Source organism: Stegodyphus dumicola, chromosome 2 (assembly GCF_044657685.1).
Source record: "Stegodyphus dumicola isolate Sdum_Otavi_A_Nest chromosome 2, ASM4465768v1".
Classification (NCBI taxonomy): domain Eukaryota; kingdom Metazoa; phylum Arthropoda; class Arachnida; order Araneae; family Eresidae; genus Stegodyphus; species Stegodyphus dumicola.
Window position 1 is genome coordinate 105,682,419 of NC_140769.1, and position 27,721 is coordinate 105,710,139.

Below are 27,721 nucleotides of genomic sequence, written 5' to 3' on the forward strand. Positions count from 1 at the left end.
TTCAGAAAATTGAGGAATTACAACTTTCTATTCTTGATATTTCTAAGATTGTCTACAATTTAGAAACCCAGACCCTTGATATAAAATTCCTGTAAAATATATGTTGGAACTTTATTTGTGTAAAAGTATGTTTAGATGATTTTCCATGTATTTATGCCTTTATCTGTTTACTATATGACTAACTTTTTTTTAAAGCATTGGAGCCAAGGGTTTGTACAAGATGGGAGATGCAACGTTATGCAAGGGAAGCATATGATCTGGGTGTTCAATACATTGGTGGCTGTTGTGGATTTGAATCATATCATATCAGAGCTGTTTCAGAGGAGCTTGCTAAGGAAAGAAGAAAACAACCAGAATCATCCAAGAAGCATGATCCATGGGGTGAAAGCTTAAAGATGCATACGAAACCCTGGGTTCGAGCTAGGTATTGGGAATATAAATTTATTATACGGTGTATTTTCAATTATCTGGGCTAAAGCTGAGGAATCAGGTTACTGGTAAATGAAAAACACAGATAAACCAAACTATCAATTTTCATGCATATTGTATGTGTTTATTTCTTTAAAAAAAAATTAGCAATTTTACTTTGTTTTTAAGACCATTAAATATTTGTCAAAGTCTGCTGCATATTTTTCGAAATGTTATATTTTATCATTGTATTCAAATTCGCTCTGATTGATGAAGTCAAATAGAATTTCAACAGAAATTATTGCTGTTTCAGGACTAACGTTATTGTGAGTATCTTCGCTTTTTAGTATTGCCCTCTGCCTCTTTTGTTCTTGTGACATTTGAAACAATATCTGCATCATTTAAGTATTGAAGTCTGGCTGAGTCAAATTGCCTATCATACCCATTCCTTGATATTTTCCGACTGGTAATTTTGAAAAATTGTAGATTTTCAATTTTTGTCGTACAACTTTTTCACAATTAGTTAAATGTTTTATTTCTATATTAAGAAGAATCTATCTCCAAGATCAAACCAATGTTATTGATTTTACTTTCAACCAAGCTTTTAATACTGCACATATGATACTAATTTTAATACTCTGCAGGGAGAGGTTTTTTTTTTTTTGTTTGTTTGTTTCAGTCCCCTTAAATTATATAGGTATCTTTAATTTTTCTAATCATTTTATGTGTTTTTGAATCATTTGTGCAATACATGACTGTAATGCAGTCTTTAGATATGTGTGCCTGGAACTGGGACGTCATTTTATTTATTTAATTTGTAAACGACATCAGTGTATCTCATCAACTGAAATGGCTAGAAATTCTTGATGCACAGATGGATATCTTGGAGAAAAATCATCTAAATTCTTCTAGAATAAAAGCTGCAATAAATTTCTAAATTATATCTTTGTAGATAGTTATGTTAAGAATAAATATAATTGCACTTTTGCTGTGTGTTTAATGACCATCATTACTTTTCCAGTGCTATAGAAAGTGCTGATACCTGTCTACGTAGAGATCCTTGCTGCATTTGATATATAGATGAAATTGAGCATTAAATATTATTTATAAAACTAAAACACTTTTTTGTAATACATATTTTTAAATAGTCATAATTGTAAAAATATCAAGGGCCTCTCTCTCACTTTATATACAACATTTTGCATTACATTTTATGCCAAGATGGCAGTCTGTATTATTTGTTACAAGTACAAAGAAATTTTTTTTTAAATCTTTTGCAAACGTGATTTTTTCCTCTTTATTTATTATTATATGAAAGTGTTTGTGCATGCATGCTTGTAGTTCAGTTAGAAAGAATAATGTTTATTAATTAGATTTCATAGATTAATAATAGTTAAAAATCCATTTTTTAACTAAATGGGAATTCCTGATAATTCTGCAAAGCACAGCAAAAAATATAATACATTTTTTTAAAATTAAATTTTAAATAATTTTTTATTTTTAGAGCAAGAAGATCTTACTGGGAAAACCTGAATCCTGCAACAGGCCGTCCATATTCCAGTGCATTTTCTAAACCAGATAACTGGGGAGTTACTGCAGGATCTGAGGAGTTAAAACAGAAAGCTGAATCCACTACTGCTGAAGAATTGCAGAAAGTATTTGCTTGTAACTCTAAATTAAAATGGATTTCATGTAGTTTTTAATACTTTTTTTTAAAAAATTCTTGTTTTCACAAGATGACTATTTCCTGAACACAGTGTGTTCCTGTGGTAATAATACGTAATGTTTTATTCTTCAGGTTTTACTGAATGTAATTTTTAATTTTAAACAGATCTGGATTAGTCACACTGCATTTGTATTTTTTGACTATGAATAAAAATTTTGTCACTGTAAAATATAATTTTAGTCCATTATTTGTATTACATCCATTGTGTGTAAATGAAAATATTTATTTAAAAATGTTCATAGATCTAAATTGTTTTTGATTGAACATATGATTCAAATCACCAGGTTGCATCTGTTTCATAAAAATGAAGCAGTGTCATTTTACAAAATACTTCATGAAAATCTGCTTTATCCTTCTGTCTTTCAGCCATAGCATTCGAAAGCTTCATTATAACTGAACTGAATTCAATAATTGTAAGCAATCTGTTCTATATAAGTGTACATTTTGTTTCTGCCTTAAATTTGTACTCTCTTTTTTTCCTTTTTCTTTCTTAAAACCGTTTTCGCAAAACAAGAAATCAAGATTATCTTTGTGAGTTGTAAATATCTTGCATGCATGATCTTTCTCCAGAAAGTACTTAAAAATACTTTTATTTGATTACAAGTTAGTATGCTTTTTGGAATATGAAAGAAATAAAGCATCAAATATTTTTATTTTATTAAGTGTTTTTATTTTTGCTACAGTAAAGTCGTCAGCTTAACTCATATTCTCTTTCAATTTAAAAAAAAAGGGGGGGAGGACTTTAAAAAAGTGTTTTAATGGTTTCCTAATGTGAGTACAAGCTAGTTTCTTTTAAAAAGTATCCTTCATGAAAGCATTCCTTCTTTTAAGGGTAGACTTTACATATTTTGCCATAAATGATTTTAATGCACCATTAACTCAGGGTTGCCAATACTACCTTACCCCTACCTGTATTCCTACTAATTATCCATACTGCCAAAACTTGAAATCAGAATCAACATACAACATATCTGTGGCTTAATGAAAGCAATTATTAAATGTGCATATTTAATGACAAATAAAGCAACCAACTCCAAAAAACAAAGTGATTCTTTTCCTCATACTAGCTAATAGAATTATAGCGAGAAATATTTGTTTAGTGGCGTACCCAGAAGACACACGAAGAATCATATGCATCCCCCCAAAATTTTCTCTTGTATTAAAAATTGATCAAAACTAGAGATAGTATTATTTTCTTAATTTTCTTTAAAGGAGGTATTTTTGCTTTCCCTTATCATCTAGGTTCTCTCTCACCGGAAGAAATCTATGAGCCTATTTTGTTAATGCTTATCCCTATTATTTAGTAAACAGTGGAAGAACATGATAGTGATTAAGCTAGTGAATGTGAGAAGATGGTTGAATATAGATAAACAATTTATCACTCCTATTTGTTAAAAGCGTGCTCCAGAAAATGGTGGGGCATATTTATGATCTGCTTGTTAAATATGTATTTATTTTAATATATGCATGTTAGCTTTACATAAATACAAACGATATGCTTTAAATACAATTTTATGAGTGTCAACAATATTTAATTTCAGTTTTGTTGTTGTTCTAAAAAGACCAACCATTTTTTAGTCAGACCAACCATAACATTTTACAATATGCTGCTGAAGGTGGCTTTCCTGACATGATAATTTTTCATGAAAATTATAAAATAATAATTCAACTATTTCACTTTTTAAGAAAAATTATTAAAATATCTAATAAAGATTTAAGCATAAGTAAATATTTCTTTTTTTATTATTATTTCAATGATGATAACATTTTCAAAACTATTATCAAAAATTCTAAACCTTATTTGTAAGAAAAGCCTTGCAGTTTGAATAATTACTCCCACTGAAGTAATGAAATAATTCAAGTGTCAAATTACCAAACAGGTTTTGTAAGCTGTAAAATCATTTATTATATCCCATCAGCATGAAATGATTTTACCTGTAGTTAACGTATAAGTGCTACAAATATCATATAAGTAATTCTTGCTTTAATCGAAGTTATTATATAATGTCTCTTAAAAGTGTTTGCCCACTTTAAGAATTTGCAGAAAAAGGTGCTGTAACTCGAAACTGAATTCGAATAAAGCCTAATATTTTTTCACATCATCTGCTTGTGATTTTGAATAAAATCAAACTGTATTTTAAATTTTATTAATTTTTAAAACTGAGTTATTTTATTTTTCTAAAATTGGAAATGTAAGGAGGCATAGATAAAACAGGCGACAAAAGTGATCGTACATTGAAACATTTTCAGAAAATTTCATAAATGAAATTATTGTCTGCCACTTTTTTTATATTTTGGCATTTATGTGATGTTTAAAAAATGTTTGGCTTTATTTTTCACCTTCACGAATGCGCATTATTTTGTATCTAATAGGACTTTACACAAAGATTTGAAAATTGAAACTGTCATAGAGCATCTTCATCGCCTAAACTCCAGCTTTTTCCAGAAAGCAGTTACATGCCCTCACATGACAAAATTACATGTATATGACTACATTCCACTGCCGGAAGATAAAGAGTTACGACCACTGGCAGCCCACCTAGCCAGAGATCTGAACTTTCCTACATAAAGTAGAACATTCCTGTATATAGTTGTACATATTGTATATAGCTTTTATGAATACTTTTCTTATTATTTCATCGAAACTTCTATATGATTTCTGATCTTCCAAACTGCATTTTTGTCACTGTAACTCTATATTATGCCTTTGAGAGTTTGTATTCTTACAAACTCGTTCTGTCATGTAGTATACTTTCACAGTATCTTATCTTAAAAACTCATTATTGCTTTACCTTGCACGGCTCCATCTGCGGCGTGTCTTCTTGTCTGGCCTAATTCCTAGGCTTGCGGCATCTTGCTTGCCCCCCTTCTGCCTCACCTCATTCTCTTAACTCCTACCACGTCAGACTTCCTACCGTCATGTGCCTGCTGGCTCTCCTCATGAGCTGGAAACAGCACGCTTCGCACGCTACTCCAGCCATACTTGTTCGGATCGGCTTTATTTTTTGCTTGCTTACTTCATTATACTTTATTTAATGTTAAAAAATGACTCATAGTCGTAACAAAACTACGAGCATCATTCAAAAATTGATCATGTTTTATCATAAGGGTGAAAATTCAATTCTGGCTCTTGCTAAATTAGTAAATTTATCCCATTCTATGGTACAGTATGTGATAAAATGCTTTAAAGAAGAAAATCTGATTCAAAATAAAGAAAGAAGAGGTTGTCCGGTAAAGAGTCAATGTGACTCATCGTGATCAGTGCTTTATAGTTAAGAAATCCGAGAAAAATCCACATTTGAGTGTTGTAAGAATTTCTACAGACATTTACTTTAAATTTTTCTCTTTCACCTAAAATTTTTCAAAGATTATTCAGATCAGCTGGATTACATGGGTGCTCTGCTCGAAGAAATTTCTTTATCCATGCAAAAAAATAGAAGTCTTAGGCTTTTCTTCTCAAAAATCAATGATAAATAGGTCCGAAATGTATTGGAATTATGTTTTATTTGCAGATGAAAGCAAATTTAACATATTTGCTTCCTGTGGGTGTATAATGGAGGAAAAAAATGAGGGGCATAATCTCAAGACCTTGGTTGAAACAGTAAAGCATGGCAGTGGAGGTGTTCTTGTGTGAGGTTGGATGTTAGCATCAGGATTAAATAATTTAGTATTTATTGATATCACAATTAACCATTCTCTTTATTTAAATATTTTAAAAGATAATTTAAAATATCCGCTCAAAATTTGGATGCTGGAAGCTAATTTTATTTTAACTGGATTTAAAACTAACTTTATTTTATTTACCAAATTTGAATAACTATTTTATTTTACTAACTATTTTTTATTTGGGATAATGATCTTAAGCGCACGGCATCTATAATTGTGCACAAGTTCTGAAAACACCACCACACCAGATTTTAACCCAACAGAACACATTTGGAGAGAATTAGAGGTTAGAGTATGAAGCCACATTAAAGAAAAAGAATTAAAAACAACAGTAATGATAGAAGAATAGAGGAACATGGATGCAGATAATACAAAAAAAGACTGTCTCGGAAATTCTAAAAGATATGCTCAACTTAAAATTATTTTCCGATATTGCTCTTGAACTGAATTTTATGGTTTAAGTGCGAAGAAAATGATATTTAATAAATAAAGGTAATACAGAAAATGTTAAAGAAATGCCCCTTTGGACGTAATTTAAAATCTGAAACCTTTCAGATTTTCTCTTTTTTTTTTTAATTTAAACTTTTTTTTTTTCTTCTTTTTTGATTTTTTATGAACTGTTTCTTTGAACATAGCATTTTTACTTCAAATGTGATTACGTGATAAATCACTTGAGAAAATATTGTTACGAATTTTGTACACATGTGAATAATTTTAGTGAAATTATATCTGAAACTGTAGTATTTTTTGTATAATGAAATCTAAAGAGATGATGCTCTGCGGAAAAACAAGAATACAAGGGCAAGTCTGTTTATCATTAAGTGGCTATCTCGTTTAATTGGCGAGGGTTTTGGCAATTAATTTTCTCGCCAAATTCGGCGAGAATTTTCCAAAAGTCGCCAAACATGGCGATTATTTGGCACCGTTCTCTGTATAACTATAATTAATCTATATATTTGGGTCTAATGAATTTATTACACATCGTAATAAATTCATTAAACCCAAGATTATTATATATAATGTTAGTGATATGGTTGATGATGTTGCCCTTGGTTCTAGAACAAAAGAGGATTGTGTTTGCGATGGTAAGTGTGTACGTTCTCTTTTTCGTATTAAAATAAGTGAATATGGTGTGTCTCACAGAATTTATGAAATTTCTCCTATATGTCAAGAGGAAGTTTTGAATTGCAATCGAGTACAGTTTGGTTGGAAAGCTTACGCAGCTAAGCTTTTCATTCAGCCGAAGAGATGTCTGAATTGTTTACGTTTTAGTCACTTAAAGAAGTATTGTAAAAATGATAAGTAAGGATAAAGGAGGGACACACCATTTTGAAGGATATTTTGAGGAAATCTGAAGCGTGTTCACTTTATATATGGCGAAAACTGCTAAAACTCCTATGTAGCCAGTCTATTCACCGAGATATGATCCTCGATTTTATTGTCAGTGCTTAGTGGATTGAATGAGTTTTGTTAGAGTTGAATCAACAGATTAGTATTGTATAATAGACTCCTTTTATCATGAAATTCCGCGATCTATAGTCAGTAAGCAGATGTGACTCTTTATGTCAAAAAATGGCGCCAAAAATCTTATTGGGAAATTTCTAGGTTTATGGTATTTGTGAGATCCCCCACTATAATCCATTCTTTTGTTTCTGGGTCACAGTGGTGAAATCATACTTCATCTGTTACTAGCACTGAATATATATATATATATATATATATAAGCATTTTTCAAGGAATGACAGCAAATAAAGGGCAGCAGTACAGTTACAGAGGAATGTGTAATATATTATATGATCTTCAAAAGGGCATCATACTAGAATCACAGTTTAAATTCAGTTGGAGCCCAGCGGAATCCGGCCTCAGTACTTCTCAGTCTTTGAGCAGAAACGTAATCTCAGTCGGAGCCCCAAATAAGATATATTCTCATATTTTAATTTATTATTTAACTATCTTAATTATATAAATTAAATTTAGCAACATTTTATTTAGTTTAATTCTATTATTACATTTTGTTTAATTTTATTGTTTTGTTCATTTAACTTTGCTTATCTTTCCTAAGCAGGGCTTTCGTAGGGCTCTTTTCCTTCTGATTTTAGAAATGGAGCTCTGATTTCAATTTAGTCTGGCATAGAATTGAGCAGGCACCCATATAATCCTATAGCAGACATCCTATTTTGCTGAATGTTGTGTGCTATACTGAAGATACTGAACCTCGTATGTCCGAAAGGTGTTAGGTTATTTGGATTATTACTGAACGCAATTCTCTATTTTGAAATCAAAATCTTATCGTTCTGTTCTATTCTTTTAATTCCAGGCTTTCTCTCGAGTAAATAGTCCACCAGCGGCCGAGCAGTAAAATCGCTGAACACTGGTAGTTCGGTCTGAGGTTCGAATCCCGTGAACGGGCTGGCTGCATGGGTGTTTTTGTGGTTTTCCCCATGTGTAACGTGTATACGAGCCAGTTTTCCTTAGAAAGTCCTCCACGAAGGCATCCCTCCCCTTAGGCAGATAGCCCTAGTGTGCTTTGCCGTAATTAAATACACCAGCACCAACTCTCGAGTAAATAAATACTCATTACGTTTATGAGTCACAATGTACGTTATGTCCCGAATCGAATTACCAGTATTCAGCGGATTCACCGCCTGACCGCGGATGTTAGTGGGATACTTAAATTACGCACAAGGTTTAGGTTTTATTCGAACAATTAAAGCTTTCTCAGGTCACCAAAGAAAATCTTTTCTGCGGAGGCATAACATTTTGGGACTGTGCTTGAATATCCAACCAGAATTCACTTTTTCTGACTTGCGTTCTTTTCTCCTCACTTCCGAAAAAGTCACAAACTTCTTAGGTAAATATTCTTGAAATACCTCACTTTGTTTACTTGCTTCAGGTACTTTAATAGACAGTGCTTTTTTCACATTAAATAAGCACAGCTGCCTAAAAGTGTCTTTAAATGTGGCTGTTTTGCGATATTTAGTGACCTTTATTCTTTGTTTTTCATTGTACGAGTTCACTGCAGGAAAAGAGCAATTTATAGTTTGAGAACTTATTTTATGTTGCTGCGTAGGAAGTTCAGCATCTTTTATGAAATCTGATACATGTACGTTTTGCAAACAGCCATTTGGTCCAACAGATAAAACTTGCTGTCGTCTTTCACATTTTTCTTCTTGTAGATTATTATCCCCTTAAAATGAACACAAACATATTAAAATTGTTCGATATAAATTAAAACATACATATCTTAGAATTTTCAACAAAGCTATAAATATAACAACCAAATTACTTGTTTAGAATTTGTTTAGAGCTAAATAGGCTATAAGATGAGTAGGTATTTTCTTCTTCTCCTTTATAGGTGATAAATATAATCATATAGAAGGAAAGTTGTCTTAAAAGCTTGTAACAAAAAACAGCAAAAGTCCGAAAATAAGGCATTCAATGGTTCGGCGCATCCATTAATCCGATACCCATATTCCCGACTTGCTCGCCATTCGCCGCGCTTAAAGTGGGTTATTTAGAAACCCATTTTATAAATATTCAAGAGCTGTTTCACTCCAGAGCAATTTCTGCTGATCAACTATTTGCTAAGGTACAAGAAATATTAAAAATAATTTTGGACAGCTTTCCTAAGAACGCTATATAGTACTTTATATATATTTTTGGAAGCAGGAGAATTGAAAAGATAGCAATGCCTTTGCCGGGAATAGAACCGCGAACCCCTGGAATACGCGCACAGGATGCTGACCACTAAACTACGAAGTCAAGAGAAATACCTTATATACTTCCCCTTTTAAAAGGCGACTGGGGTTTTGAGGACCCAATCGCCATATCCTGGGTGTGGAGAATCATCAGCCACCACCCTTTTAGTTCGGGCGCTACTGTAGAAACATTAGGTTATTTTTGAAATGGGAAGAAGTGAAAAATGAGCAAAGCCTTCGCTGGGAATCGAACCACGGACCTCTGGAATACATGCCCAGGGTGGTGACCACTACACGACGAAGGCACGCTAAGAAGGCATGAGAAATACCTTATACCCTAATCCAAGTTAGATTACATAGTAATGAAAAAGCATACGAAAGCTTTATCATACGGATGTAAGTAACCTAAGGCTGTCTGGTCTAAAACAAGAGATGCCTCTGTAGAAGACTATCCATGAGACACATGCGACCCGCTCACTGGGGGGGGGGGCTGTGTTCGAACCCGGTTTGAACTGCAAGTATTCAAAAATCTTAACCATTTACGAACTGCCTGATGGTTGACCACACTGTTGTTACTCAAGTACGTAACCACTTTGTCCAAAAGGTATGCAAACTTTTACACCTTATCTTTGTTATCTGCGGGTATGTATTTTCTAAATACATAATATCCTTTCTACAAAACTATTGACGTGTTTAATAAATATCTTGAATACAAAGCAAAAGTAATTTTTATAATTTTAAATATACGCCATATTTTTTTTAACCTGCTTAGTGTAACAGTTTTATAATAGTGGATGAATTTAATCCATCTCAATAAATACTGTACTTGATTAATCATTTTTGTTGCTTCCATTTATCGAGAAAACATTGTTAAAATATTACAAATAGTTTCGTGGAGCATAAAATAAGCAGATGGTTTTAAACCATTATAATTTACTTGAATGAATAGTAATTACAAGCAGAGTATTAGATTTATGACTATCTAGTCATCAGCTTTTAACTAAACAATAACAAGTATCTCAGTTGCTCTGCAGATTAATTGTGGTCAATGAGTTATACGCACATGGCGACATTGTTTAATTGATTAATGATGTTGCTTCAGGGCATGGTTGAGAAAATCAATCATATTTCATCAGTGAAGCAGAATGTGTCTTTACGAATGAATGGCGATGAGTTTTAAAGGCTGATGTGCAAATAAGGATACTAATTTACTAGACACAATACATTCAAAATGAGAAAGGAAAATAATAGAAGTTAAAAACTTACTTAATTATACAGTACGTTCTAAATGAGAAAATAAAATAACAGTAATAAAAAACTTACTAAATTATGTCATTCAAATCTTATTTATTGCAACAATTTAAACTATTATGGCACTTTATGACCTCTCTTTTCGACTTTCACCAGAGCATATCTGTGATTGTCGACATACACTGGTGAGGGTCCGAATATACAAGAATGTAGTGAAATATTCGGTCTTTCACCGACGTATTTGGTGAATGTTGATATTCTCCGGTGAAAGTCGACATTCTCCAATTTCGGTCTTTCACGATAACATATATACTACATTTACATAAATATGTATATAAATACAATACACCTAAAACATAATTAAATAAACATAATAATGTAACTAAATAAAAAAGTTCAAACATAACTAAATTAAGCATTAAAAGTACACACAAATTTTAAATTTAGGATCATGTAAATTAAAAACTGACAATTTCAAGATTTCGATGCAAACGGGTCTTTCACTTATGCATTTAGAAGTCAAATTATGTAAACATATTTACAATTATGTTTTAAAGTGCCATGTAATAATCATTATAACATAAAGTAAAATTTTAATTGCTATGTTTAATAGCTAAATGTCTATGTTAATTCTTAGAATTTGATCTAAAGTTTCTTTGGCTAGTTCTTTAGCACTTGCTTTGTTGCAATTATTGCTTCTTAACTTTACTGACGTCTTCATTCTGTTTGATAAATATCTTGTCTCATAGCTGAAATAATGTTGATTGTATTGCCGATGTCCTTAATTGATGCGCGGTTTTTGATAATAAAATTTTTAATGAGTCCACACTGCAGGTCGTTTGAGGTAAATGAGTGGCAGCTGTAAGTGGACAGTAAAAGGCATAATGATCAGGTGAGCCTTCTAATCCGCAGACACATGTACGAGTACTTGTATTTCAGATGACAAAAACGATTAAAATAAATTGGAAAGGGGCCATGACCCGTAATAAAAATTAGATAGTTATGAGGTGGCTGGCTATACGTCTGTTTCTGATGACTTTAGGAATGAAGCTTCATATGTGCGTTTACCAGTTTCTTCTAGATATCCTAATTTTTTTAGATCCCATGCTACATATCTCATGTTGTTTCGTCCTTTTATGAAGAATTCTTTTTAGGTGAGAAGTAGGTGCCGCGATTTTTAACGCATTTGTTTCATAAGTGCTGCTTCCTTCTTTAGCTAATTTGTCAGCTGCTTCCTTTCCTATAAGACTGTAGAGACATTAGGTTATTTCGAAGCAGGAGAGATGAAAAATGAGCAATGCCCTCGCCGGGAATCGAATCACGGACCTCTCGAATACGCGCCGAGAGTGCTAACCACTACACCACGAAGGCATGCTAAGAAGGCGGGAGAAATACTTTATATACTCCCCCTTTTTAAGAGCAAATGGAGATTAGGGGACCCAATCGCCAAATCTTGGTGGTGGAGAATCATCATCCGCAATCTTTTTTAGTTCGGGCGCCACTATAAAGGCATTAGGTATTTTTTGAAAGCGGGAGATGTGATGAATGAGCAATGTCCTCGCCGGGACTTGAACCACGGACCTCTCGAATACGCGCCGAGAGTGGTGACCACTTACTTCTACGGGAGAAATACCTTTTAAAACCAATAAGGATTTTAAGCTATATAAGTTGCATATAGACTTGCTTGTTAACCACTGTTATACACCATGCGTCCCCGTCCTCCGTCATCTGTCACCTGCATATAGACTTGATCTTAAAGATGTTGGATATTTACTTTTAAGGGGGAGGTATGCTTATGATTCAATATTCCGCAGGAAATTTAACTAAAATTGTTGCCGAATGTTAGGAAGCTAAATGCTTTTGAAGGCGGCGAAAATACTTGTCGTTTGCTCTCAGCCGCTATAAAATATTGAAAAACTTTCAGAATGTTGCTTCGAAAAAGCTCAGAGTTTTAGAAGATAAAATTAGCCATTATAACGTCGGATAATAACTGAAGCGTATAAGAAGTCATGAGTGTTGTTCTTTTTGTTTCTTAATGAGTGTATTCAACAGTCATTATGAAAAAAATCATGAAATAATGTGCGTACAGCAGATAATAATCGAACTCTGCTTGAAAGGTTTCACTTTATGACAGTGCAACAAGTATACAAACATAAATTAGTTAAGAAGTGCTAAGTTATGTACATAGTTTATTTTGTAGTACGTTTTCAAGCATTAGACATATTTGTAGGATTGATGCACGTACAATTTTGTTTAATATTTTTCATTTTTATATATAAATGTCGTATATAGAATGAGATTTCTACAGCATTATAAAGTATATGCTTGTACGGAATTCCCAAGCGTGTCGGATTATCGGGCATTTGCTCTAAATTAAGTGCAACAAAATAGCTCCAAATATTTTAAGTATTAATTATAAAAATTTCCCCTCAAGGGAAACATTGTCTTAAATATATTAATTTCAAATTAAATGGTTAAAATTATTTAATTTGACTAGTTTTGTGTTAACTAGCTTCAGAATTCAACTAGCTTTGCTAGCTCTTTAATTTAACTAGCTTTGCATTTTCAGATTATCTATCAGGAAATCTTACAGCTCAAAACTAATTCATTTCATCTTGAATTAAGATATTGAATCTTACAGAATAAAATGGAAACCCGCAGATAATATGTTTTAGTTAAAATTTCCGGCACCGTGAATCTTATAAACGAAACACTATCTTAGAAACTTTTCAAATATAGTGGATATCGTGAATTCGCCATTCTGAAATATATATATATACATAGATAAAGTATATATATGTATATGTTACCGGTAAAGTATGAAACGCCGGCATTCTATAGAATGCCTAGACATTGTATATAATGCCGGACGTAAACGTCCTAATGAGGTTATTATGTAAATAATGTGCATTTCTCAAAAATACATATGTTACTCTGGAAAAATAATGAGAATGCCATTACAAAAAAAAAAAAAAAAAAAATTCTTCAAAATGAGTAAAGAAAAATGAAAGTTGTACAAAACATAATTTATGCCTTTATTATTAAGGGAAACATCACGTCCTCCGTGTCCAATAGACAAATAAGCTCCATGAAGTATGTGAAATAATTCCGTGACGTAATACTGTATAGTACTGATGTCTTCTTTAACAGGATAAATGAGTTTACATTTCTTTTCCACAATCATCACATCGTAGCTATTCAGCAACCAATAGTCCCGGGGTTCTGTCTTAGTAGTCATTTTGGCATTTTGTCCATCATTTATTAACTTCTGGTAAGTAGTTTCGAACACTAATTTTTGAATCGTTAACTCTAATTTTGCACAGTTCATCGTCGAATAGTTGTTTCATGTCTATAGACCATGACTCCTTCTCGAGTACTACAGCTTGCTCCTTCATTTTCATGCAAAACAGTAAAAAAGTAATCTTTGTTGGACAAATTTAAGTAAAATTGCGTATTTTGACACTCCCGTACAAACCGCAAAATGCAACTGACAAATTCTAAGCTTGAGACGCACGTTAAAAGTCACGTGTCTTGCCATGTGATATTCGAAACGAATCAGGGATCATGGACCTTGTAAGAAATAGACTAACCCAGTAGGTGGGGCGCGTGTCACCGACATGTCCGCAAGAAAGAGTAGGGACGATCTGGTTTACTTTAATACTGAAACCTATGGCGTTTGTAACACATAACTGTTTTTAATTATTAAATGTGATTCGTTGTATAGTGATGAGATTATGAAAGTCACAGTTTTTTTCCAAATAGGATATAATAAATCTCATTAAAGCACTTTTTACTACATTTCGCGCATTTTTTTCACGCATAATTCTTGTACAAACATCTTTACTTTGGTAAAACGGTAAACACTCTAAACACAAAATTTATGAACTTTTTTGCGTAAAAATAAATTAAATAATATTGATAGTACGTGATGCTTTCAAATAAATAAGATAAAATTAAACAAGATCTGATTTTTTTTTTTTTTTTAATTTAATGAACATTTTTAGGCAATGATTTTCAAAACTATAATAACATTACAAAACGATTTTTTATTTGATTATATCATCATTTAATTATTAACATTAAAGTGGATTATTTATTTTAGTAATTTATAAAATTCGAAGCATAAAATTTTCTGAGTGTAATGAAGGAAAAAAAAAGGATAAAATAAAATAAAATCTAGACGCACTCAGATTTCATATGACGTCCAAAAGGAGCCTTTTTTTTTAACGTTTTGTGTGGTACCTATATTTATTGAATATCATGTTCATCGCCCGTAAACCACATACTTTTGAAAACAGCATACCTTTAGAATTTCCGCACTGGAGATAAAAATGTTATTTTCCGTACAGTGTTACCATTGCTCGCTTTGAGCTCGTTGAGTTTGTTAATAAAAAATTCGTTAAAGTTTTACAAAATGTGAAATAGATTAAAACAAATTCGAAATATGACCGTCCAGATGCCCATGTTCGGGTGGAGGATTACGTTATTCAAAATTTGATGGCTCTAGATTACGTTCACAGCGCAAGAAACATACATGTATTCATGCAGATTTAATTTCTTTAAATATAATACAGAGCGGTAATATTTGGTAACAACAATTTGCAAGGAGACACGGACATTAATAGTGAAACAGCGCTAATAATTCGAGCTAATAAAGTAAATTAACAGTAAATAAAAAAAATCTTATGCAGAACTAAAAATAAATTTAAAAAATAATCACTACAAAATACAAGCAAAATTAATTATTACGGTTAAATACAGTTTTAATATTAGAATTAAGTGTATAAAAATTAAGGAGTCAAAAGTGTTTATCACTATGATGCATTATAAAATATGGTTGAAATAAAATTCCTTTATAGAAATTGTGCTATAATACTCATCTATAATTTTAAAAAAGCAGCACAATTTAGAATTTTAAACAAAACTTTCAAAAATTCGTTTTTTAATATTTTAGTATTTTTTATTTACCAATAAAAAGCAAAAAAATTGCAAGAGAAAATTGCTTGTTTGAAATTTTCTATTAATTCAGATTTAAAATATTATTTTCTAAAAGAAGTAGTTAAAATTTCCTTACAACATAGGAAAAGCTAAAAACAAATCCAGCTCTGAAAGCATGCAATAGCTTTATAATTATTTTATACGCTAATTATACTCGATAAATATGCTAAATTTTTAAAAATCAATCTCAGTTTCAAAAATAAAAATATGGAGAAATTCTAATTTGTGAAATTAGGCGCTACAACCAGCTTTTTCTTGACAATTATACACGCTGCAATAGGCAACCACTGTTAAATTCCTCAAAGTCGTCCCTACTCCTCCGGATGTGATCAAGGTGACAGCCGGGAATGCGACAGAATAGGGAGAAAACCCATTTGGGTTGGTCTGTTTCTTATAAGGTCCATGTCAGGAATGTATTTTATACTTTACCGGTTTCTCATTTGGCATTCTATAGAATACCTAGGAAATGTGTGCAATATAAATCGTTTCATACACTGTCGGCTAGTTTTAGGCATTATATGCAATGCCTATAGTTAGGCATTCTATACAATGCCTAGGCATTGTATAGAATGCCGGATTTTGAACTTTATCGGTAACATAACTTATACGGGATATCTTATCTGATAGAACTCATTTATAGTTTTCTGCATCTTATCTCATTTTCCTCTTAAAATTTTAAACATTTGGCTACCATCTTCCACCATTCTTGATATTTTTATATTCTCAATAGCTAAAGAATAAAGATGTGGCTTGATTATTGCATATGAATGTTTCAAGAACTTTAAGAACAGAGCAGCCCTCTTGGATTTTTTACGTTGAAAACCAACAGAGAATAGCATATAAAAATTACATATTACTAACATATTTTTTAAAAAATTTAGAACTGGAAACAGTTACGCTAGGACAGAGAAAGCTAATAATTAGGGAAATTAAATTTCGATATTAGTAGATAAGAAGTTCTTTAGTAACACAAGGTCATTTATATCTTGAAAAGTTTCAAATATTAAGCCTAAAAACAGTACAACATTAAGAAACTGTTTTTAATTAAACGCTTTTACACTATGAAATGAATATAAAAAATATCAAGTTTCTTTTAACAGTCAACGAGTTCTCATATAGAACATATTATTATATTTCAGTTACATGCGTATGGGTTTGTAATACGTTCAATGCACAAAGAACCGATGATAGTTGATAAAATGTATTTTCCCAAAAGAAACACTTTAGATTTCTGGAAGTTTCTGCAGTACCCGTATAGTTCTTTCACAATAAAAGAGTATAATAAGCAGTTTCCACTTCAAACTACTAAGAACGTAGTAGCTACTAGAACACTAGAACATAGTAGCGTTTGAGACGCTATTTCTTCGTTGGTATCTTAAAATGCTCCTTTTTATACGTTTGATATTCAATAAAAGTGTTATGCTCTTTCTCGTGCCTTTTCCTCAGCAATTTCGAGATTTTCTTCTAGTTGATAAATTGAATTTTTAGATTTTATAAAATCTTTAATGAGAATTCAGTTTAGCCCTTAAAACTGTTGAACAATATCTTTATTTACAAGAATTGTATGCTAAATCGAACCTTAATAATCTAAAAAAAATTCAACCTTTATTTCAGGTTCATTTTAAATAAACAGAAAAAAATTAGTTCATCTTGACTGACAAAAGAGATGATGCATTCCTTCTGCAGAAGCTGAACAACGTGCACGTCAAAACTATCATGATGAAATAGTACAACTTGCATAAGAGAAGAGGAGGGAAATTATATTTCCATATATTTAGCAAAAGAAACCAAACTTTATTCATATTAGTATAATGAATTTGTTGTAGATTTAATAGTATCAAAATATTCTTTCCTTATAGATGTTATGGGATTGATCTAGTTTCTTCACAGTCTCAATATGACCCATTTGTGTTAGACTAGATAAAAGTAGCAAGGCAGTTTTCAGGTTGTTGCATTAATTAAAAACATCTTTCAAGGCATCTGCCATGTGCAGTTGGTTTTTTCTTCCCTGGAAAGATGGACTTTGTCAATAGCAAGGGAATATTGAAAGCCGGTCAGACTGAATGCAATTCTCTTGAAAAAGGACCAGGATTATTCTACCATACACTGGCCTCACGTTTCGTTCCCCCCCCCCCAGAAATGTAGTGTATGGTCGACAGTTTTTAGACCATAATTCTGACTGTTATAGTTATTTTTGTGACATTACCGCTGGTAATAATTTCCTAGTAAAGGAAGAAGATAATCTGATTGGGTCGGAAACAAAAGCCTGCTTCAAAGCTGTTTCCAACTCAGTTAGTCGAGAGGAGGATTATTTTAATCAGTGAAACCTTATTTTTGCTTATATTTTGCGATTTCTACGAAATTTGGGAACTGCTACAAACTATGCTAATGAATGTATATGCATACAGCAGCAATTATGCTAAATCATAAATGCAATGTGGTCAGCTTAAAATTTTTTCACAGTTATTAACGTTACTTTGTTTAATCGGAAACGGCAAAGTACTTAAAGACTCTTTGCTTAAGGATAATGATCCTTCGTAACGGACTTTCTAAGAACAACTGACTCATATTTACATAACGCATCAGGAAAACTATGAAAATGCCTCAACAGTTAGCCCTTTCGCTAACTTTCGAATCGACTAGTGTGGCCTTCATTAAAGATGAGACGGCGACACTGCAAAACATGGCAGCACTTTTTATCCACTATCGCAAACGGTAAATCCGTTTACTGAATTGGATGTTAAAATTTCATCTGAAAAATAGCTTTCATATATTGCCTATTTAATTAATGTAAGCTTTCCGAGAAACAGGTTTTATAAATAAGCTTCATTTTTAGGCTTTCTAAAACCATTTTAATGACCTTTCTCTATAGATATAACTGGATGGACTAATTAAATAATAATTAACCATTTACAATAATTTAAGCTTAGATCGAAAATCGCTCTATAAATGAAAAATTGAAAAAGGAATATGTAAATAAGGATGATTATAATCAATGTTTTACCTTCCAAATACTTCATTTATTCATAAATATTCATAGGTTTAATCTAAATTGTTCAATGAATACTTCTTTCTAAAACACGAATTACTTTCCACAGGAAAAAAGAAAAAAATGTGAAAAGCCTTCCGATTTTATATTACGCCCCAATGGGTGTTCTTTTTTAACGCTTGTCTGTTACCTTTATTTATTAAAGATTATGTTCTTCGCACTTAACCCATAAAATTCAATTCAAGAGCAATATCACAAAATATTTAAAAAAGAGCATATCTTTAGAATTTCCGATACACAGTCTCGCGTGCTGGAGACACTTTTAGTGCTGCCATTGCTCGCTTTGAAATCGTTGAATTTTTTAAGCATAAATACGTTAAAGATTTACAAAATATGAAATAGATAATAAAACAAATTACAAATTTGGGTTTCCAGATGCCCATACTCGAGTGGAGGACTACGTTATTCAAAATTTGATGTCTCTAGGTACCGTTGTTTTTTCACAATGCGAGACACACGCATACATTCATGCAGATTCTTCATTATTTAATTTATTTAAATATAATCCAGGGCTCTAATAATTGGTAACAACAATTTGAAAAGTAAAACGCCGTTTTATAGCGAACTACACGAAATGCTAAAACTGAATTAGTAACCTTTCTAGGCAAATTGCCCGTTTGGGCTAAAAACTACAACACTCATCTTTTATATTGTCAAATTGTATTTTCGTTGCTTAATTTACATTAGTTAATGTAACTAAATAACGTTTCATACTGAACAGTATGTAATGGATATTCTTTTGTTCAGTTACGATTAATTTTACTGTTAAGATATATAAAATTAAGCAATGAAAATACAATTATACCTAATTGTAATAATAAAAAACTCTAAATTGAAACATTCGTATTCATCACAAGATAATGATCTAACAAACAATTATACATAACAATAATTCTTTAAAGGCACAAATTATGCAATGTTTGAAATTACAAATACGAAATAATAACAATAAAACTGCAATTTTCTATTCACAAAATAGTACATATTCCTTTTGTAAATATTTTATACCATTTTACACTTGAAGCTTTTCTTCACCCTTCAATATGTCCAATGCAATTACAAGAATTGCATTCCCTGGCATCTGACGATGAAAACCAAATAGAGATTCTATTTAAAGGTTTCCTATTAATATCCGTTTTACATGCATAAAATATCTCCTCTAAGAATCATATCTCATCTAAAATAATTAAAAAAGAAAAATCTGAAAGGTTTCAGATTTTAAATTACGTCCAAAGGGGGCGTTTTTTTAACATTTTGTGAGCTATCTTTATTTATAAAATATATTATTGTCTTACTTAAACCATAAACTTCAGTTCAACAGCAATATCGTAAAATAATTTTAAAAGACAATTTCCCCCCCCCCCGCACAGTGTTGCCATTGCTCGCTTTGGGATTGTTTAGTTTGTTAATCAAAAAATTCGTTGAAGTGTTGCAAAGCATGAAATCGCTAATAAAACTAATTTAAAATTCAAATTAGGGCTTCCACATGCCCATATTCTATGGAAGATTACGTTATTCAAATTTTGGTGGCTCTAGGTACCGTTGTTTTATTACAGTGCGAGAAACATACATACATTCATGTAGATTCTTCATTATTGAATTTCTTTAAATATAATACAGGGCAATAACATATGGTGGCAACAATTTGAAAAGTGAAACAACGCTTGTGAATCGACGCAAAATGCCAAAACGAAATTAATAGGCCTTCTGTTCAAATTACTCCTTTGAACTAAAAACAACAGTTCTTTTACTTGAAATAAAACTCACTGGAAGAAGTTTTCGAGAGCAGAATAGCTTTTTCGCGTCATCTTTCGGAAACTGATAAACGCTAACATAATCTCTTGTTCCAAAGGTAGCTGAATTTACAATTCGATGCATAACATGATTAAGCATTATTAATATAGTAAATTGATAAAATCAACATTTAATAAGAAAAAACGAACACCGCGTGGTCAGTTACAAAAGTGACTAACAACAACAAAGGAATGACTCATCCTCGAGTTGCTAAATGAGTGTCATGGTCTTTTTCTTGCGAAGATCACACCCAGTGTTAAGAGGTTTTATTCATTTGACCACTCTTGGTGTCATATTGCATTAAATGCAGTAAAATGAATCTACCTCAAAGTATAGTGAATGTACATTGTGAAAAAAGAAAAAAAGGGGCAGTTCAATATCTCCCGTTCTACTGGACCGATTAATGAAATCCAAATTGTGTTTTTCATGTCTCGAAAGTGCGACTTAAGATATATATTAGATTTATATATAGCATTAATCTAACATAGGGATTTTGACACCAAATAGGACTTTTTCTGAAATGATATGTCAGTTTTTTCCATATTTCGATTCTATGACTCATTATGCCTAAATATTAAATTTTGTAAAATTTGATGCGAAATTTACGGAAAAATTCAAAAATTTATCTTGGCTTATTTTTCTGAGTTTGCGCCAAGACCTGGCGCAAACTTCACCTGGCGAACTTCTTAATATATGGCAACTTATTTTCCTTTCCCTTTTTACACTGTGCACCAGAGAAGAAAAGTCACTTTGTTCCTGCTTTCAATAATTTTAACAAAGTGCTTAAACCACATTTGATGTTTTATCGCTTTCAACAAATATGCCAAACTTCAAAACGCGCCAATATATAAATTCACGTATATCTTCGGAAATTTTGAATTAAAAACTCTAATTTTTTGCAGGTATACTTACAAATACATCTACTTTAAGATGATGGTAAAAATTATATAGGTAAAAATTATACATTCAAAATGTTTTTCGAAAAATTTATAAGAATTTTTAAAAAATATAAATTTTAAAAATAAATCATAAAAAATGTGCGAATTTTATTTGGAATGAATCTAAATTTCGAAATGTGAAAGAAGAATCAAATAAGTTTAATAGAAAAAAAGAGAGATCAATAAACATATACTAAATTTAATTAACACTGAGGAACTAATATTTTGAAAGCTAAACTTTTAAAAACTACTCGTGCGATTTTTACGAAATTTGGCAGCTTGGCGTAAATTGAGTCACAGAATCAAAATATGGGCAGAAATCAGCATGTTATTTCAGAAAAGTCCTATTTTGTGTCAAAATACCTATATTAGAACAATGCTATATATAAATATAATACATATCCTAAGTCGCAATTTCGAGATATGAAAAACGCAAGTTGACTTTTGTCAATTGGCTCAGTAGAACGAGAGATATAGAACTGTCTCCCCCTTTTTCTGCGCAGCGTACGCGTTATTCTAAACACTTAAAAAAAATGGCAGTAAATGTGTCTGTAATTATCTAAATTTCCAACATTTAATGCATATACAGACCTTTAACTTTCTTGAAATCGTTGGATGTCAAAAGTGGTGGTTCTTCTATTACAGTGCTGTTAAGTGATGAATTCTTGACTTGCAATGTAGCCAAATTATGTTTTTCTTTTTTCTTATAATAACTGTTCTCGTTAGTCGCTGAACTCCTGACAATGAGTTTTTCTTTCTTCTCCTTTTTACTTTGATGAACAATGGTAGAGATTTCTTCTATTTCGACAAGGCTAGACTGTTCAGATTCATTCAAGTGATGATCTGTTGTAACTTTACGGCCCGCTTCTGACATAGGTCTGAAAGCATATGTTTTTATTAAATTAACTTCTACTTTCCCTGAACATGACTTTGTACTTTGCTCATAAATATATTAATCACAAATCACTGCGCTTGTCTCATTTTGCTATATGTTGTACAAAATATATGCATTTTAAGCTAGGACCTTCACGCCCCTCTCGCTTTAAAAAACTGTGATAAAGAGAAGACTGAAAATTCTTACTGCTTTTATTGCAAATCTTGATTTGAATTGTTTACCAGTTTAATAATGAAGTATCTGACAAGGTTTACGTAAGCATATGTTTTTATTAAATTAACTTCTACTTTCTCTGAACATGATTTTGTACTTTGCTCATAAATATATTAATCACAAATCACTGCGCTTGTCTCATTTTGCTATATGTTGTACAAAATATATGCATTTTAAGCTAGGACCTTCACGCCCCTCTCGCTTTAAAAAACTGTGATAAAGAGAAGACTGAAAATTCTTACTGCTTTTACTGCAAATCTTGATTTGAATTGTTTACCAGTTTAATAATGAAGTATCTGACAAGGTTTACGAAGTATCTGACCAGGTTCTCATATTCATTCCAAATGGAGTAGTCACAAAGTAACAGAGATTGACTGAGAAAATCATTGATTCACAAATCGAACCTCAACTAAATGATATCAATTGCCAAAGAGAATACAAGACAATGGTAAAGCATTTGAATTTTAATGAACGGTATAAAAAAATAAAATCTGAAAGCTTTCAGGTTTTATATTACACCCAAACATCCAAACGAGCGGGTTTTTTCCCTCATTTCATTTTCACAAAGGTACATGTTTCGAAAGCATTTGGGCTAACGTCAAATTGTGCTAAAATTATTTAAAAACAACCTATCTTTAGAACTTCCTATAGTCAGTCTCGCTCGCTGGAAATAAAAATGTTTTATTCCCTATCGTGTTGCCACTGCTCGCTTTGAAATCGATGAATAAAACATTTCGTTAAAGTTTTACAAAATATGAAATAGACAATAAAACAAACACCAAATTCCGGCTTCCAGGTTCGGGTGGAGGACTATGTTATTCCAAATTTGATGATTCCAAGTACCGTTGTTTTTTCACAGGGGGAAAAACATGCATGCATTCATGTAGATTATTTAGTCTCTTTAAATATAATACAGGGCGATAATATTTAGTGGCAACAATTTGAAAAGTGATTCGGGAATTTAAAGTGATTCAGCGAAAAATTCCGTTTTGAGGCAAACAGTCATCTTAGGCTAATGCTCATTTGGGCAAATAAACACGAAATTTGAAATTTTTCTTCATCTGAGTTTTAAAAGCTAAACTGAAAACAAAAATAATTAAAATTTTACATTTTATGGAGGCTCAAGGCACATGCTACGTTTTGACTTTGCTTAAATTAGGCCCTTCATATATGTATATATATACAATATACATATGCAGTTGTGTCCCGTTATAACGACCTTTTCAGAGTTATAGAAAAAGGACGTTACAGCGAGTAGTTTTAGAGAAAATAGATTAAATATTCTCCCATCAGTTGAAGATTTGTGAATCGGTATTGAAATGGAATGGCCGTTGCAATGAGTAGTTGTTACAGCTATCATCGACAATATATAGTATGTATAAAAAAGTTATTTTTAACTATTCATTTTTTTAAAAAGCTACACTGGTAAAAACAGACTAAATTGCCTATAAAGTTTATTATTCACTATCAATGGAAATAAGCTTAACGCACAGTTAAATGTCTAAACAGACAGTTAACGTTTTACGTTTTCACGCAAACATATCCTCCATTTCACTTAATTCGTTTTCTAATTCTTACTAAAGAATATTCATTATGTTTTTTAAGCTTTCACTTTTATTCTCAGATTGTTTTCATTTTAGGCGAAATATTTTCTAAAGCGTATTCAGCCACCAAATTTCAATTAAAATGCCATAACTGAATTCCCTTATCCTCTCTTCTTCTCCACATGCAATCTAATTAGTATTATAAGTTAATGTAATGTAAAGAAAAAGGGATTTTAAAGAATTAAATCTAATTACTGTCTATTCACGGAATTCTTCCATATTAGGAACCCAGACTGCATTATTTTACTAAATATATTAGTGTTGCAGATTTTGCACATAAGTAAATAATTTTAGTGAAATTGTAATGTTTTTAATATAATGGTAACATGAAATGCTTGAAAGAGACGATGCTGTGCTGGAATAATAAGAATACCAGGGCAAATTCATTTAACATTGAGTAAATGGCTATCTCGCTAAAATGACGAGATATCGCCAACCCAGCGACTACTTTTTGTCACCAAATTTGGTGAAATTCGCCAAAGTTGCCAACTTGGTGACCATTCGGCGACATTTTGTTCTGGTACCGTAATGGAGTAGTTGTTATTGATCCCTATGTGCAACTGTACCCGTATACGGCCCCTATATATAATTTCAACCATATATGCCTACCTGTAATTTTGAGAAGTGGAAAGTACTAGAAATTTCTTCGGGGTTGAAGAAGCATTATGTAACCCCGAAGAGAGCACCAGTTCTCAGTTTTTTCAGCTCAGAGTTGACTTCGGAATATTGAGAGATCTCCGAGCGATCTCGTTAAGCAATCTGGTTAAGCAAAGAAATGCAGTACGAAGGCTTTACCAGAGAACAAGAAATCCTTACTGACAAGCAACAACTTAACCATCTCAATGATGCTATCAGTTCTGTTATCAATTAACAGGCACAAAATGACTGGACTAACTATCTAAATTCCCTTTCCAGGGGTGAAAATTCAATCTGGAGAGCAATTTCAAGATTCAAGAAATGCTACAATCAAATTCCGCCCTGATGGGATCCACTATACCGAAATTGAAAAAGTACAATTTTTAGCAACGCATCAAGAATCTCAGTTTAGCACGAACAACATACATGACTCAGCAACAGAACACATAGTCTCTGACTTTCCCTCTAGGCACATACCAAGCCCACTCGCAAACAACATAGTCCCAATCCTACCGTCAGGAATACTGGGCTATGTAAAGAAGCTCAAATCCAAGAAAAGTCCTGGCATTTACTATATCAATAATAAAATGAACAAGACGTTATCATCTTAAGCTCATTTTCAAGCTGACAAGAATCTTCAATATCATTATTAGATGGCAGCATTTCAGGGCATATGACGGAAAATTACGAGTACAATGATTACACCAATATTACGAGTACAATGATTACACCAATATTGAAATCCAACAAATGTACTTCGGAGTCTGCGTCATATAGACCAATAAGACTTTTACCATGATTCAGCAAATTCATGGAAACTGTTATTCTGCCAAGGGTGAGGAGCACCTGGTTGATAAATTATCTTAATCCGTCAACAGCTTGGTTTTAGTTTGGTTATCAACATTCCACCAGCTGTATAGAGTCGTGGAGCATATGTCTCTGATGGATTTAACTCAAAACATACACCGGTGGACTATTCATCAACATAGCTAAGGCTTTTGACCGTGTATGGTTGGTTGTACTAATCTGCAAAATACACACTCTGGGTTTCCCAGAGTACATCACAAACATTATTAAATCCTATATAACAGGTAGACAGTTTGTCATTCACATCTCAAATACATATTCTAGTCGCCGGGATATATTAGCCAGTGTTCCAAAAGAGTTCTTATTAGGTCCCACTCTTTTCAACATCTGTGTAAACGACACCCTTGCATTACGCTGATGACACAGCGATCCTTGCACAAATGCATGTCTTAGTCCAGTTATTCAAAAACTGTAGCGTCCTCTATGTTTTCCCTTCATCTTATCTTTCCTTTCTGTACGTTTTAATTTTTGTAAGATGGCAAGACTGTTCGAAAGATAAACCTTCATTGGAATATCGTTTTCAAAAAGGCTACTTACTATTTGTTAAATAACAGACAATTTTAATCAAAGACAGACGTTCGTAATATGTGTGACACATTTTTAATCACATCTAATGACCGATGTGTTAATCTCTTTATTCTCCTAGTAATTTACTCATGGTTTCTTTTGATGTAAAATCATTATTCACCAATGTCCCAGTGGAGGGTGCATTAAGATGTCTAGAAACCAGACTTCGCGAATTTCATTTCTCTTGCATCGAAATTGATGAGCTAATTTCTCTCACTCAACTCTGTTTGAAACAAACACATTTTGTTTTCCAAAATAAATATTACAAGCAAACTGAGGGATTAGCCATGGGAAGTCCCCTCAGTCCCATCCTGGCTGATATCTACATGCATTATTATGAATCAAAATTGTTTGAAACTTTAAACTTCCCGGCATGGTTCCGCTACGTAGACGATACTTTTACCCTGTTTGAAGGTAATAAAGATGATTTAAATAAAGTTCTTTCAACAATGAATTCTATTGATCCTGCTATTCAGTTCACTTTTGAACTTGAGACTTGCAATTCTCTTCCGTTTCTCGACATTCTGGTCACACGTAACACATCCAACTTCAGTACTACAGTTTACCGTAAACCTTCATCGGTTTGCCTTCCACCACACTTTAAATCATGTCATCCGACTAAACAAAAGTTAGCTTCATTTTATTCCTATGTTTTCCGTGCTCTTCAAGTTTGCTCCTCCAAACTAGCCCTTGATGAAGAACTAAATTATTTAAAAGCAATAGCTATTGACAGGGGCTTTTCACCCAACATTATTAATCAAGCAGTTAAAAAATTCTCATCTCAACACACTAAAAGCCACACTCTTATTTTAGGAGATTATAAAAATTCTGTTGTCATTCCCTTCTTTCCATCAATTAGCTATAAAGTTGCACATATTTTGCAGAAATTTAACTTTCGGTTTATTTACTCTCCCATCAATAAAATTCCAACTTCTATACTCAAGGACCCCATTCCGGATATGAATTCCTGGGGTATTTATAGGATTCCTTGCCAGTGTGGTTTAATTTACGTTGGCCAAACTAAGAGAGCCTTAAAATTTCGCGTCAAAGAACATGAGACATATGTTAGAAAAAAGGAAACACAGAGGTCTTCTGTTGCTCAACATTGTTGGTCCGAAAATCACACTTTCAATTTTTCTGCTGCCAAAATTATTCAAAAAACATCTTCCATTGGAGAACTGGATTTTCTAGAGGCATTTCACATTCATAAAAATCTTTCTGTTCTAGTTAACGATCCTAATTCCAATCCAAATTTGCCTTCGGCTTTTAGAGAAATTATGTTTTAGTTCTGGTTTCGCCAACAGATGGCGCCACTTGCTTATTCTTGTCCAGGCTTTCTTATCTTATCTAAACATTATTTCCTATCTTGTTCATTTGCGGTTTTGCAGCTGAAGATGATGGTTCGGTAAAA

The 27,721-nt window shown here is 32.3% G+C and overlaps 2 protein-coding genes across 3 annotated transcripts in view; one reads left to right on the forward strand and one right to left on the reverse strand.

Moving 5' to 3' along the window:
- The window catches only part of LOC118195838 (betaine--homocysteine S-methyltransferase 1-like), a 145,966-nt gene extending 143,658 nt beyond the window's left edge, over positions 1-2,308 (forward strand). For both annotated transcript variants that reach the window (XM_085810984.1, XM_085810985.1), the window contains exons 8-9: positions 196-424; positions 1,913-2,308. In XM_085810984.1, coding sequence (XP_085667110.1) covers positions 196-424; positions 1,913-2,111 — 428 coding nt within the window. In that variant the 3' untranslated portion in view covers positions 2,112-2,308. The remainder of the gene's footprint in view (positions 1-195; positions 425-1,912) is intronic.
- A 1,372-nt stretch (positions 2,309-3,680) lies between these two features.
- Positions 3,681-22,402, reverse strand: LOC118195839 (uncharacterized). The gene is made up of 2 exons (XM_035367171.2): positions 22,120-22,402; positions 3,681-8,987 (listed from the first exon to the last, which is right to left on the reverse strand). The coding sequence occupies exons 1-2, from the start codon at positions 22,400-22,402 to the stop codon at positions 8,524-8,526; spliced, it is 747 nt and encodes a 248-aa protein (XP_035223062.1). The 3' UTR covers positions 3,681-8,523.
- Between the last annotated feature and the right edge of the window lie 5,319 nt (positions 22,403-27,721).